Genomic DNA, 14,524 nt, shown 5'->3' with positions numbered 1-14,524 from the left:
CACTCAACAGCTTCAACTCTCATCAGGAAATCCATCGTATTTTGCTTTTATTGACTCCGCTCACCAGGAACAAAAAGGGGGATTAAAAAAAGCCCAGTACATTCTATGCCCGCCGTTTAAAACAAACCAAAAAGCGCGGTGAGGATTCTCTGTATACATAACCCTAGATAATGTCCAAGGGACCCAAGTACATCCTCCTCTCCCTCCCTAGCTCCATCACCCCCTCCCACCATCGTGACGATGCTCTCGAAGCTATCAGCAAGACCATCACCTCAGATAATGGCACGGTCATCCCCTTTGCCATCCCAGAGTTTAAAATCGGGACACTGGATACGCTGGTGCAGCAGGCGGACGAGCTGGCGAGGCTAGAAGCCCTGTGCCATAACGTCGTGGGCAAGGTGGGGGATGTTTTGAAGAATGTTCTGGAGGGGGATGAGGAGCAGATTGCAAATATGAAAACGGTCAATGACAGTATGGTGACGGAGATTCCTCTTTTTTGTTTCTTTTGGCTTCCCCTCCTCATTGTTCCACGCCTAGATTGGTTTTAGCTGACATGTATCTTGAATTTACCAGAGCCTGTTGAGCAGTATCTAAGGACGTTTCAGTGGAATAAGGTCAAATACCGGGCAGAGAGGTCATTGGCAGAATTGATTGATTTGCTGCAAAAGGTGCGGGGGGATAAGTGCTTTGTTTTATTGCATTTCAACCGATTCTTTCTGCTGATGAGGCTCCCTCTTCTTCCCTTGTTTCTAGGAAGCGGCAAGCATCGACAATGACGTTCGAGCCAAATTCTCACAATATACCCAAGGAAAAACGACACTTGCTGCACTCCAACGGAGACAAACGTATGAGGATATACCTAATGTAGTCCACATATTTTGCCAAATTGTATCCTGACACTTTCCTAGGGGAACATTGTCCACCAAATCCCTCGCATCTGTCGTTGATCCCCGCATCCTCGTCCAAGACTCCGAATACCTCGAAACCCACTTAATTGCCGTCCCTTCACGAGACACAAAAGAATTCCTACGAACATACGAAACCATGTCACCCATGGTCGTTCCTCGCTCTTCAACCTTTGTCGCTTCAGATGACGAATCCACCCTCTACGCTGTCACGACGTTCAAAAAGCACAGCGCTGAATTCATCCATAAGTGCCGGGAACACCGGTGGATACCTAGAGATTATAAATATGTCGAGGGTATCGAGGAGAAGGAGCGGAGGGATCTAGATAAAGCTAATTCCGATGCACGGCGGCTTTGGGGCGAGACATTGCGGCTTGCAAGGACCGGGTGGAGCGAGGCTGTGATGGCCTGGGTGCATGTGCTTGTCTTGAGGGTGTTTGTAGAGACGGTGTTGAGATATGGGTTGCCGCTGGACTTTGTGTGCGCATTGATAAAGGTTGGTGGATTTATCTTTCCTACACTCTCCCTCGCTGGTCCCTGCGGTCTGCAGCCCTTTTTGTGCTTCCCTTGTGGCCACCACTGCAACCCCTTCATGCAGCGCCTTTGGTTCTTTTTACCTTCCGATCGCAACCAACACACTCCTTTACCTTGACCCTTCCTCCTTCAGCTCCCCGCGGAGATTATCCTTGTTAACAAAGGGGACAAAAATTACCAGACCACAAACAAACAAGCAAGAAAAGCAAAGAGTCTCCTTGACGACTCATACTCGTACCTAGCGGGCAACGCCTTCGGGCGTGATAAGAAAGGCCGTGTCCAAAAAGATGATCCTCTGGATATGCAGCATGTCAGCGGAGCAGGTGAGAGCGGAGCAGGTGAGTATACCGCTTTTGTATATTACGAGATAGAGTTCGAGTGAGCTTGAAGCCAGCCAGCTCCCAACGGACTTCACTCACATCCTGCCGTATAAAAGGAGGCATCTCGTCTATTTTCATTTTTCATTTCGAATCTTAACGGTATTATGAAATGGGAAGGAAAATGATGAATTAATACATTTGGATGATGACACGCTCAGTGACGTTGATCTTTCATTTATTTGTATCGCATGCGGTTTCTATTTTCTTTACTAATGCCTACATTTTTACAAATGTGCTTGCGCACCGTTTCTTTCTTTCCTTTTTCAATGTTGTCATTATATCTGGGACCTGCGACATATATTTAGTTTGTTGGAGTGTTTCGACTCAATTCTTCTACACCCCGAACATTTCTTCTGCGACTCTCTCGCTACTGATGATATATTATAAGCCCACCGTGTCAGACTTAATAGCTATAATTGTCACTCGATTTTCTCCTAGATTTTCCCCCCTTCTTTTTTAATGTCCATGCTAAGAGATAGGGGAGAATACAGCAAACATGCTACCCTTGGACGATGGATGTGGTTTTGTGAGGCTCTTATCTCCCATATTTCGGGCATAATTCATCGGGTATCATTAATCACATGAGATATTCGTGATTCTACATGCTTAGTATCTAATTCATGCCAACTCTATAAATTGGACATCACACATCCCGGAACATGAGACAAGAGAATAGATCCAAAACAAAAACATGATGAAAACTGAAAAGCATATATATAAACAAAAAAGATCAGGGCAATAACTCTAATTATGCACGGCTCTTTCAGGCAAATAGCCCTTTCCCTCCAAATACTTAATAATCTGCGCAACCGCCTCCTTAATCCCAACCTCATGACTCCGAATATGAATCTCAGGTTTCTCGGGGGCCTCGTACGGTGCACTGATCCCGGTAAACTCCTTGATAATCCCCTCCCGCGCCTTCTTATACAAACCCTTCGGATCTCTCTGCTCCGCCACCTCAACAGGGACATCAATATAGACCTCAACAAATGGCAAGCCAGATTCCTGTTCCCCCTCGCCATGAATTGCCGCCGCATGGAGCTGGCGCGCCAACTCACGGTCCTTGCGATAGGGCGAGATAAACGAGGTGATGGCGATGGTGTTGCTGTCCGCGAACAGTTTCGCAACCTCCGCGATGCGCCGGATGTTCTCGTTGCGGTCCGCTTCGCTGAAGCCGAGGTCCTTGTTGAGGCCGAAGCGGATGTTGTCGCCGTCCAGTCGGTAGGCGGCGACATTGTACTGGGTTAGGAGCTGGTGTTCAAGCTCGACGGCGATGGTAGATTTGCCGGAGGCGGAGAGGCCGGTGAGCCAGATTGTGAGGCCTTGTTGTCTGCGGAGGGCGGTGCGCTCGGCGCGAGTTAGGTGCGGGGGATGGTATGTTATGTTGCTGTTTGGTTGGGATTAGATGGGTTCATGGCAGGGTTAAAACCCATCAAATGTCTGGAATCATACGTCGCCATGTTGGTGATACTGAGTTTGATCAGTATGGGAAATTATTTGTAGGTCAATTGAGGGTTGAGGTCGTCGGTAGGGGTTTTCTTCTGCAAGCTAGATCGCGAGCAATTGGCGGGGTGCGGGGTAGCAAGTTGAAGATCGGTCTAAAAATTTGAATCCGAGAGAAGAAAGGGAGTATGGACAGTAATGGGAAGGTGTCCGTAGCTAAAATATATGTGATTTAAGAAGAATAAATCTCCTTGAAGAGAAATGAAATGCGCCGTTGGAATGACGTGATTTCTGGGGAGAGAAGGTGATGATGACTTGGGCGTCGGACGAACTTTATCCCAACATCAATTGTTTGATCTGTACCATCCAACTCCAACATCAACATCAATAGGATATTACAGCAGCCAATTGATGAGAGCAAACAGCAGGAAGATGGGAAGGGGTGGTGAGGCAAGTGTAGTGATAGTTAGCTTTTTATTTCCTTTGTGTTCTTTGTTGACATGCTAATTGATTGGTTATCAGGGGACAAATGCCGACAGCCAGGATTGAAAGAAGGACCCCAATCCCCAAGAAGCTTTTCAACATTATACTGTAGCCGTCTATTTTAAGTCGGATAGGTGTTCTGTTCCCAATTGCTAGTCATGTTGGGGATTTCAATGTCTTTTAGGGCCGGCCGGCTGTTGCTCTCCTGCCCTGGGCGTTGTCACTTCCCCAAACGATGCATTGAAGGGCTACCATATTTAATATAAACACCAAATGGTATGGGATGCAGCAGATGTTATGGCCTTACTTAATGTTAACATTCTACCCAATTTGTATTGGGTTTTTTCTCGGAATCACGCGGTATATTCGACTTTCAATGCGAAACCTCTCACAGCAGCTGTCTGTTAATGAGATTCAGGAGTATACCGTGGCCTCCTTATCAAAAAGATGGCATGTGAACGCTGCAAACCCATTCGCTTTTTGAGATATTATTTGACATTCAAACCCGCAATATTCATGCCTTTTTCTGACCTGTGCACTGGAGTTTCTCAGCATGCTGGTTCTTATAGCTGCGATTATACAAGTTATCTTTCACATGGCCACTAATCATCTGCGGATATTCACATATAATGTAGTAGATTCTTGCATATTTCTACTATACACATACAACTGCTTTTTTTTTCTTTATATCCTTCTTTCTTTCACTTACCTAGTGTGGCGAGGCTAGATATTTTCTTCCCCAGGCCTCACGAGCACACCCAGAGTCCAGAATTTATCACTCGGCGACTTCAGACCCTTGCCTCCATTCTATAAGGAGCCGTGCTGTTGTTGACTTCTGTTGTGTTTACCCTTAGAAGGATTCATTTCTTTCTTCTAAATTTCTAGCACTGCAGTGTTGTCAGTTCAGTACACTGTTCCTTTCCAACTTCCTTTCTGAAAAGAGGACCACTATTCTCTCTACCCATGTCTTTTCAGTTTATTTTCATACCCATGTAGTTGCTCCTAATAATCCGGAGATGTCGTCTCTAACCCTCGAAGCCGCATGTGAGCGCTTCACGTCGGTAATCAGAAATAGTGTGTGGGATAAACTCCTGGACAAGTGTCTTGGGAGAGGTATGCGTCTCCCAACGTCTTCATTTAAAGGACCGTGACGAACAGCTTACCCTACCTACGTGCAGGCCTTGCGGACAGGTTGCATATAACGCGACTTGAGAAAGCACATGAGCTTTCAGCTAGGGCGTGGGAAGCGGCCATAGCGGAGATGCGCAGTTCAGCATCCAGTACTAATGATGATCCGCAGTCATCAAACGTGCCGACGCGACGCAGGACAATCTGCACGTCTGCTGACGAAGAATGGGATATGTTTTTTGGAGAGCTAGAGGAAAATAGGTCGCTTAATGATAGGCCGCCAGACGATGAAGAGGAAGAAGTGGAAGGGGGAATGGGAACTGGGAAACTGGGTGACGGTGACGGTGACGGGGATGGTGAGTAAATAACACACCCTGGCTGGCGTCCCATAGGCCCAAATTCGGATACTGATACCAATTTAAGTTGGCAATACGAAAGCAACTAGACAAAAAGGTTTGCATCTACCCCAACATTGTCACGACCAAATTCCTAAGCAGTCCTGGTATTTTATAGGTCGCTCTGGCGCCTCCTATCCGAGGACAGGAATTGGTCGGTATCATCATGCAAAAGACGCCCCAAAAGAATGGACGGAAGAACTTATTCTTCACCAGTTATCGTTCATAACTCCGTTCGTCAAATCGAATGTTGACAAAGTAGCAGGCTATCCTGGGTGGCACAGTTTATATTCAACACCTGGAAATGATCGATTGGCAGAAAAGAAACCAAAATCCTGCAGTGGGTTTATCATGAGGGAGACGGAAGGTATTCCTGCGAGAGGATTCTCCAATTTAAGCACTGTAATGTCTTCTCTGAGCTTCGCAGTTGATGTATATAAGACCACTGGTTATGAGTTGCCACTGTCACCTTCCTTGATTGAAAGCGAAGAGCCATGCGTTCCTGGGCCTGCTCGGCCCCCGATCCGGAAGTTACCAGTTATTTTCATGGATGGTGATGATGCTGAATGTGCTGTCGAGTCTTGCGATCCGTTTTCTCCAGAAGAGAGGACAAATTTCCAGGACTTGGCTCCCGACAACGACTTGGAACAATCAAAAGTTGTTTCGAAGGGCAAAGAAAAACAGGTTGACATCTCACAATACAGTGAGGATGTTGATGTGCCACCTTCATTCCTTTTGACACATGAGAAGGAGGATGGCAGAGACCGAATACCAACGGGGCAAAGGTCAATTTGCGCGATCATCAAGCAACCCAAGCCCATCAAATTCGATTTGAAAAAGGCGATAAGACTAATGCCCTGGAAGGTGCACTGGAAAGTACGCCGCTATTTTGAAGCTAGAGAAGCGAAGAAAAAAGATACACCGGGGGACCAAATTGTGGCAGCAAAATATGCTGCGGCTCGCCGTCGCGAGCAGTATGACGCATGGATTAAACGGGTGGATTGCCGTAGTCGACCGCGGCTTGGTTGTCAATCTGAACGTGAATTCCCAAAGAAGTCAACAGCAACTGACCAACCCGAATCTCATGACACACAGAATATATCCATTAACACGGAGCCACTGTTACTCCCATGTTCCCCAACAAACCCTTTTGATCAGCTAACGCGGCGAGCAGGCTTACGACCCGCTTCTAAGGCTCTCTTCCCCATCTTCAAGCCACTCCTCCCGCACACGACCCTGCCGGAAACAATGGAGGAAACCCGGGAGAAAATAGCCCGCGGCCTAACAGCTCTGAGGTCCTTCTTGGATGGCAAAAGCTCCACGCCCCCAATATCCACTCTCCGTGTACAAGCCAAGGAACTCGAGATCAAGCACGTAAAAATGTACCGGAGGGAAGTCCCCGGTCTCTCCGCGCTCACAGGATGCCACCCTCAACTTACAACTGGCGCCTGGGCGGGATATTACAAAAAGAGAGACGAGGAGGACATGTTGCGCAGGCAGGGTCTTGTAGTAGAAGAAGAAGAAGAGGAAGAAGAGGAAGAAGCAGAAGTAATCGAAGATCTAGCAGACGAAGGTGACGAAAATTGCGACGTTCAGCAACTCATGAAGAAGAAACTTGACAGGCAGAAGAAAAACACATGGCCACAACCGCCTATGTACGCAGATTATATGGAAACAAAGCTGGATCAGCCGCTTATCCAGCTCATTCCCGAACCGCTCGAACTGCTAGACACTATTGATCCCGTAGTACCCACTGGCATAGATGCGGAGTACGGCAGAACTGTGCATCCCATAAGGATAAAAGACGCTGAGGAGGCTTTGGACATGGAACACTATGCTACTTTTGCGGCAGGTGAGTTTTTGGCTGAGATGTATCAGGAGCCCATTGAAGGATTGAAGCATTGGACGATCCGAGAGGCTTTTACGTTTGCTGAGGACAACGAAGCTTAAAAAAAAAAAAATGGGATATGCATAATTCGGAGTTATGAGGATAAATAGTTTCTTATTGGAAACTTCTTTCTTCTCTCTTACCTTTCGTTTTCCTTTCTTCATCTTCTGACCTCTCTTTTGGTCCTCTTGAGAAGGTGTCCACTTCTCCCGATTTTTGATATTGAGTTCAGTTTGTTTCCCCTTTCTTTCGCCCTTTTTTCCAAATATTTCTGATATGCATTCTGATGAATGCTTTAAACATCTTCGGCATTTTCCGCCTAATTCTTGACATATTTGCAAGTATGTCCTGCTTTTTTTTTCAACCACTCTTGTCTCCGGCTTTCTGTGTTTCATGTCCGCTATGGGTGAAATTATATTATTCCTTGGGATATCACCTTCGATTTGTGATAGTGGACTCTCGCCTTGCACAGTAATCTCGCACAGTAATAGTTTCTATTCCTTTTCGTTTCTGGTATGCCGTGATTGAGTCTTCTAGTGTCATAGTTTCCATGTTTTTGATTTGTTTGGGGATACCTACCTCTAATAACAATCAAATTTAATCCTAATTTTGTGATAAACTGAACCATCGTGCCTCTAGACGTGAGGGATATCCAAAAAATGATTAAATCACATCAATGTCATCCAGTGAGGCCCGCTTCTATAAACTATTATCCGCACATGAAAACGCACTTCCAAAATTCCCTTCTTGGTATTTAAGAAGGACGCTTTCAACAGAAGCCTGGGTTTTTCAAAAGTATTAGCATCATCTGCCCAAATTCATAAGCATTAAAGGAAAGAAGAAACAATCCACAACAGTTAGCGACCTACGTATGTTCCAGGACCTAGAAAGTAGAACCCCATCCCAATGAGAGCGAGGTTGAGAATGAATCCTAGCCACCCACGCCACCCACGCTTTCGGTAGAAGTCTGAACCATAATCCACTCCGCGCATGCGTATATACGCAATGCCCCAGAATATAAAGCCAAAAAAAGAATCGAAAAGCGAGCTCATGATGGAAAGCAGGTCAGAGAAAAATGGAATAACCTCAGCAATCATGAAAGCGACGACCCAGGTTGCTGCCAGGATAGCTCCCCAAGACAGCCACCCAACAACCGTGTGATTCCCCTTGTGATGGGTTCCGTCGAACAAACGGAAAAATATGAACCTGGCAGAAATAGAAGCATACAGGACGCCGAGGAAAACCAATGTTGGAACCATAAATGAGAACGAGATCTTTTTATGGACGCTGTTGCTCAGCGAGTCGAATGCTGGTGATGTCATGTATTGATTTCCAGTGTATGCGTAGATGACAGAGCCAACGATGCTGAATACGATTACCTCTGCGATGGTAACGACATATAGAGACTTGTTGAACTCCTTGGGATTCTTCATCTCTGCGATGAAGCTGGGGAGAGTGACCTGGCCAATGAACGTATAACTGATATTCAGGAACGCTCCCATAGCGGCAATGAAGGTCGTCCCTGCAGCCGGCCAGAGGAGTACAACAGGCTCCCCTCCCCCGCCCCCTTCCCCTCTGTCCGGGCCTGGAGTAAACCGCGCTGGATGTGGTTGGATAGCAGCAAAAATCGTTGCTAACGCTACCGAAATGAATGTAAAGAACGCAGATAGACTCGCGAGTTTTGATAGGGTGTTGAAAGTTCTAGGAAGAGAACAAATGAATGAAATGATGGTGGTTATTGCCACGAATATTATGGTACAAGCGCCGTGATTGGTCATCACATTGAGATATTTCGCGCCCACCAAGCAATGCAATCCCTGATATATTTATATATGGTTAGTTAGTTGGGAAAATTTCCCCTACCCTGTGGTAATCACTCACAAAGGTGGTGTGGAAATGTGGAAAGTACGTAGAGTACATACCTGAATGAAAGTATTATTGAGCAAAAACATTGCCGCCGTAAGGTACCATGCAAGTTGGGAATCGTAAAAGAGGTACTGCCCGATATCACAAACGTCTCGAACTTCTGGATGACGGAGACAAAATTCCCTGGTTATGGTGCTAACAGTTAATACTTTGAATATTGCGCTTTCTGTAGGGCTCCTATTTCAGCTCACCAGATGATCAATGAGGTGTAGAGAACTACCGCAGCCACCAAAATCGTCAAAACCAAACCAGGTACAAGACCGAGAACGGAATACGAGAATGGGAATGACATGACGGCTAGGCAGATGTATTCTGAGAAGAGCAATGCTGAAGTCTGTACAACGTTAGCTGTCAACATCGATTTTTCCTAGGAGTTTTTAACTTGGGGAGTATTTTTTTCCCCTTGTGGCTTTAGGGGAGGATGGCGACAATGGTTAATCTGTTCCATCTGTTCCAGAGTAATATCACCCTCGACCCTGGACAGCTCATAGACATCTTTAATCCAATGAGGCTTTACCTTTTGCCAGCTGCAAGTCCGATACTTGATAGAATTACCATCCTCCGAGTCCAACTGCTTGGGGGCAACGTCTCTTGACGCAGACGAGCTAGAGGTAGCCGTCTCATCAGGTCTATTCCTTCTCCGCGACCGCTTCGTGTTGATTATCTGAGCGCGATCGTTATTGCCACCATCGACATCGCCGTTGAAACCCGTTAGGTTATCATCTTTGAGCAAGGGCGTGGTTACTCCTGATTCTAGATCTGACGCCGTTGCGACGAGAATATAGCCCCCTCGAGGCGGAAAGCCGAGGGGAGATAGAAAAATAGTTTGATTATACGGATGGCTAGCATGAGAAAGTATGGTTTTTGCTATTTGTGAAGACGGCAGTCAGGAACTTGGCTAATTCATACGGGTCGTGTTACAGATTAGTGTAGAGTGGTGCCCGCAAGGGTTTCGGGTTTGATTCTAGATAAGAGCGCAAAGGAAGACAAGAGGATAATAGAAGGATGATAGTAGTCAGAAATATCGAACTCGTCGCCAACGTGGTTGACGCAACCTGCACAGTGTAGGAGGTGAGTGTCTATGAAATGGTTTTGTGGATGGGCTTGCTCTCAGCTCTCCACATATTCCCCCTTCATACCTGACATGCATAATGACGTTTTTCCAGCAAGGAAGAAAGGAGTCAATAAGCTAAAAAGGAGAGGTTTGGTGCAGCTGACTGAGCCCGCGGCCAGTTGGATGCCGTGAAGCCTGTTAACAAGTGATCAAATCCGCCCGCCATCAGTTAGATTTTATCCCACTAACAACCCTGAATCCTACACAAGGTTTCCAGCCATCCGTGTGGAGGATCGGATCTTGGCCATTTCCAACTAACACAATAGTTACTATTATTTCCAACGAACGATGCCTGAGAGAGAAAGGCTTGACTGCAGCCCAGCAAAAAGGCACAGCGCTATATAGTTGTAACTATTTCATACATATCCAAGCTACTGTTGAGCATGCCAATTAGTTAGATTGCATCCGGCCCTATTCATTCTGTAAGAGGCAAAATTTACACCTCCATTCCTTCGAAGGAAAACCATGCTTGAACATTGGATGAATAAAGCATAACATAACTAGGGGATATCACAACAGAAACTTTAAAATGAAATCCAGAACACTTAGAAAAAATTTATCCGGAACATCATTCCACTGCCATACCAATCTGCGCATCACTTCTTTCTCCCACGGTGAGCCCGTATTGGCTTCGCATATTATTCACCCAGTCTGTAATGGTAATAACATTCTCACCTACTTTCACATGTCCGTTAGGTATCCTACTGGCTTCCTCATCATTCCATCTTGGCACATGCAAGAACTCGTGCGATTTCTCGCAAACTACTGATCTCCTGGAACAGATATCTCGCAAGGTACCCGCCTGCAGCTTGTCAAAGCAATATTTGCATAAATGCACTTTCAAACAATCCTTACACACATATATGTCATTAGCAAAGGTCCAGGTTCGGTCGCAGTAGCGGTTACCATCACATCTGATGTACAGCGTTCCTACGCGGGATTCGAAAGAAGGAGATGGAGACGGCACTCGAGACCTAGAATCTTCATCGGATGCGGACAATTGGTTGTTATTTTCAGCATCGGAGAAAATACCAGGTTCCTCCCCCAAATAATGTGGTTCCCTGGTATCTGTTTCTTCACATCCTTCCTCTTCCCCAGCTGAAATGATATTATTATCCGCCATTCCACTACGAACATCCAATGGCGTGTGCTCTTCGGGGCCTGAATGACGGTTGATTTCGTCTGCTGCATCCTGTTCAGGTATCTCATCAGCCTGACCTCGAATTGCTGTTTGTTGACCCTGGTCCTCGGTTTCTTCCACTAGAGGGCACAATAATGACCACGCAGCTAACGAATTGATATCATCGACAAAGTGGAGGGAGGTTGCTAGTATGTAATATCCGTCCGAATCGTTGGCAAGGTCTTCATCAGAAAGAAGATCGAGGCCGAATTTCACGAACCATTTGACAGCATCTAAAGCATTATCTCGCTTTCCCATCAAGAAATACAACCTTGCTAGAATAAGCCTTCCAAAGTTTGCGTGGCTTTTCTCTGGCAACAGTTCACAAAGGCGTAGGAGCTGGGCAACGTAGTGTTCGGCGAGAGGCCCACCAAAGGCTTCATGCTTAGCCTTTTCAAGATATATGGATGCTAGATAATCGATGGTTGGGCTTTCGAGAGGGCCCAAAAAATCTTCCTTTGAAGTTGAGGCTAGGCCGACATTTTCTTCCCAGACAGAGATCGCCTCTTTGCGATCGTCCTCTGACTCGGGGAACTTATACAATGCGATACCATACCAACGACGGATGAAGGTTAGAATTTTCTTGTTTGGGTGATTTCTGGCTGCATCTATGGAAATTTGGTATATTTCCTTCAGTACTCCCCACTGATTTGAATGTTTGCCGGCATCGATAACATTTAGGTGGTACACATGATCGTAAGCAAATTCATGTACCAGGGCGACTACACGGCTCAGTCCCTCAGAATTCGTCTGGTGTTGCATATTCTTGAGAAGAGCCATAATATCCGAATATTTCTCCCCTTTATACATTGTGTCAATCATGCTGCAAACACTCCAATAGTTGTCTGGTTGGTGGTTGCTTATTTCTGCAAAAGCAGCCATCGAGGCATCGTATTCGTTAATGCAGCAACTCCAGAGCCCCTGCGAGTGGAGCACTTCCGTGCAGAAAAAATCTCTTCTGTCTTCCAGAAGGGTTTGGTCCTCTCGGAACGCCTCAATTACTGAAGACAATACTTGCAGCGCTTTTTTATGCTCGCCGATTTGGCCATATGCCCTAGCAAGACAGAATTGAGGTTCCCAGCTGTCAGGTTCATCCTCACAAGAAGACAGGCTGAGCTCAACAGCTTTTTTGCCCAATCTGAAGTCAACGAACGTGAATGCCATTTGCAGTTTCCAATACTTGTCTTTTTCTGTGACATTTAACTCGGACTCAGCCCAACTTTCTAACTCCAAAATCTGTTCCTCGGTCGGGTACGGAGTCAGAGCCGTGCGTTCTGAACCGTCAATCCTGGATTTTATCTAAAAGCGATGTTAATCCAAGTTTACTGATGACGGCAGCGGGTCCTTTACATACTTTATTGACGTAGCCTAAAAGCCACAAGACCGATTTTGCCAGACCCCAGTTTAAGTACCTTAACCAACGCTTTGCCATTATTTTCGCTGTCGGTCTAAGGAGATCATCATCCGGCTTTGAATTCGACGTTAAGCCATTAAGCCATTCTTTTTCCGCTCCCGAAAGGCCTTTCACAACAGCAGAGTCCTTAAACCATTTCATTATGGTCATAACATTGGCATCTTCATAGGTCCACATTTCATACATCCACATTCGTTCTGGTGCCCACCATGCATTGATGCATTCTTCGTCGGAAAAAAGTTTGATAAGACGAGACCCGATATAGCTTTTTGGTTCGGGGGCTATGAGATCTAGATCAACATCATCAAGGTGATATACAAGGAAATAGGAAGCATAATTCACCAGACAGGCCGTCTGGTCGCTGGGTTCACCACAAATGGCGTCGAGACAATAAGCGACAATATCAACTTTGGCGCGGTCAAAATTGACGTTTATACAAGCCGACTTGTTGCTCAACTTGCGTTTAAAGAATTCTTCGAATCCAAATTTGTTGAACAATTCCTCATCGCAAACATTCCGCAAGAATCGCCTAATAATTGCAACCTCGGCTTCATGGAGGGCGGCACCACGCCGCCCTGGTGTGAGATCCTTTGCAGCAAATGTTTCATTACGGAAAAAGTCAATGATAGCATCCGAGGTGATCGAAACCGTGCCATCTGACGCTATCTCCAGGAAAGCAGAATATTTGTCTTGTATCTGCTCTCGTAGGGGCACAAGTGAACCTTCGCCGTTCTTGACAAGAAGAACAGCCTCGAGTAATTCAAGGGTTGGGGCCTTGATGGAGGTAATAACAAACCCTAGGAGGTCGTTAAGTTCCTGGATATCCTCTTCACCAAGTGTCTTGTTCAGTCGATCAATTTCACGAGCGATTGTGTCCAGTCGGTCTTCATCGGCATGCTCCAAGACTTCTTCGATTTCTTTTCGTCTTCTCTTCTTGCTAATCTCGGTGAGCATGAAATTTAACTTGAAAAAGTCACCTCCAACACCGCCTGTAAGCTTGACCCGAATGCAACTTCTCAGTTCTTGAATATCCGGGTGGCTTGATCTTTTTAGAATTTCCATGTGATCCATTCGGGCATCGATATATTTGACAATATCATCCTCGTTTCTAATTCCCAAGGTAATAGACGACAACGCTATCTTTGGGTCATTCCGAATTTCCATGAAGGCTCTTGGTCTACCGGTCAACAGCAATCTGATACTCAGTGGCCGTTTCTCTCGAAACATTAATGAGATATCTCGAATAATTTCTATAAGCGGATGGCCGGTGCTCATTTCAGCTTCATCGATGCCATCAAGGACAATAAAAAATGTAGCTTCAGTTTTTGTTGAGAATTGAAAAACCAACTGCTTCCATAATTCTAAAGAATTTCCGAATTCTTCTGGTTTATTACAAGCAGCAGCAACCCACTTTCGGTAAACCACGTCATTGTCAGTAAGCTGCCATACTATAGCCCGTAATGCTTTGTTAACCGACTTCTCGTCCTTATTTTCCTTTTGGAAGAAGTAATAAGCAATTGAGGTTCGAGAGTCCTGATGTGCAGGAGGATGCAGGTGAAACAGATGGCGAATGACCATGGAGCAAAGAAAACTTTTGCCATAGCCCTGTTTGGCTTCAAAAGCAAGAATTGGACCTTTGTCGCTTTTCCCCCCGATCCATGCAATGAATTGGGAATCATTAAGCAACCCCTGTCCAGTTGATGGAACTCGAGTTCTCATAAACTCTCCTGAGAA

The 14,524-nt window shown here is 45.8% G+C and overlaps 4 protein-coding genes across 4 annotated transcripts; 2 read left to right on the top strand and 2 right to left on the bottom strand.

Annotated features, from left to right (window-relative positions):
* Positions 1–56: 56 nt before the first annotated feature.
* HCBG_03581 (vacuolar ATP synthase subunit C) lies at positions 57–2,109 on the top strand (the record flags this gene model as incomplete). Its single annotated transcript, XM_045430630.1, has 5 exons — positions 57–471; positions 574–668; positions 754–845; positions 909–1,401; positions 1,621–2,109. The coding sequence occupies 5 exons, from the start codon at positions 171–173 to the stop codon at positions 1,819–1,821; spliced, it is 1,182 nt and encodes a 393-aa protein (XP_045288773.1).
* A 454-nt stretch (positions 2,110–2,563) lies between these two features.
* HCBG_03580 (adenylsulfate kinase) lies at positions 2,564–3,279 on the bottom strand (the record flags this gene model as incomplete). The annotated part of the gene is made up of 2 exons (XM_045430629.1): positions 2,564–3,206; positions 3,272–3,279. 2 exons carry the CDS (start codon positions 3,277–3,279, stop codon positions 2,564–2,566), a joined length of 651 nt encoding a protein of 216 aa, XP_045288772.1.
* Positions 3,280–4,761: 1,482 nt separating this feature from the next.
* On the top strand, positions 4,762–7,218 carry HCBG_03579 (uncharacterized protein; the record flags this gene model as incomplete). Its single annotated transcript, XM_045430628.1, has 3 exons — positions 4,762–4,858; positions 4,924–5,229; positions 5,297–7,218. 3 exons carry the CDS (start codon positions 4,762–4,764, stop codon positions 7,216–7,218), a joined length of 2,325 nt encoding a protein of 774 aa, XP_045288771.1.
* A 637-nt stretch (positions 7,219–7,855) lies between these two features.
* HCBG_03578 (uncharacterized protein) lies at positions 7,856–14,368 on the bottom strand (the record flags this gene model as incomplete). Its single annotated transcript, XM_045430627.1, has 9 exons — positions 7,856–7,936; positions 8,026–8,973; positions 9,079–9,205; positions 9,274–9,416; positions 9,600–9,949; positions 10,301–10,331; positions 10,386–10,450; positions 10,782–12,675; positions 12,731–14,368. The coding sequence occupies 9 exons, from the start codon at positions 14,366–14,368 to the stop codon at positions 7,856–7,858; spliced, it is 5,277 nt and encodes a 1,758-aa protein (XP_045288770.1).
* Positions 14,369–14,524: the final 156 nt, after the last annotated feature.

The sequence above is a fragment of the Histoplasma capsulatum genome (genome assembly GCF_000150115.1).
Source record: "Histoplasma capsulatum G186AR genomic scaffold supercont2.4, whole genome shotgun sequence".
Classification (NCBI taxonomy): domain Eukaryota; kingdom Fungi; phylum Ascomycota; class Eurotiomycetes; order Onygenales; family Ajellomycetaceae; genus Histoplasma; species Histoplasma capsulatum.
This window is presented reverse-complemented; position numbering and strand designations above follow the sequence as displayed.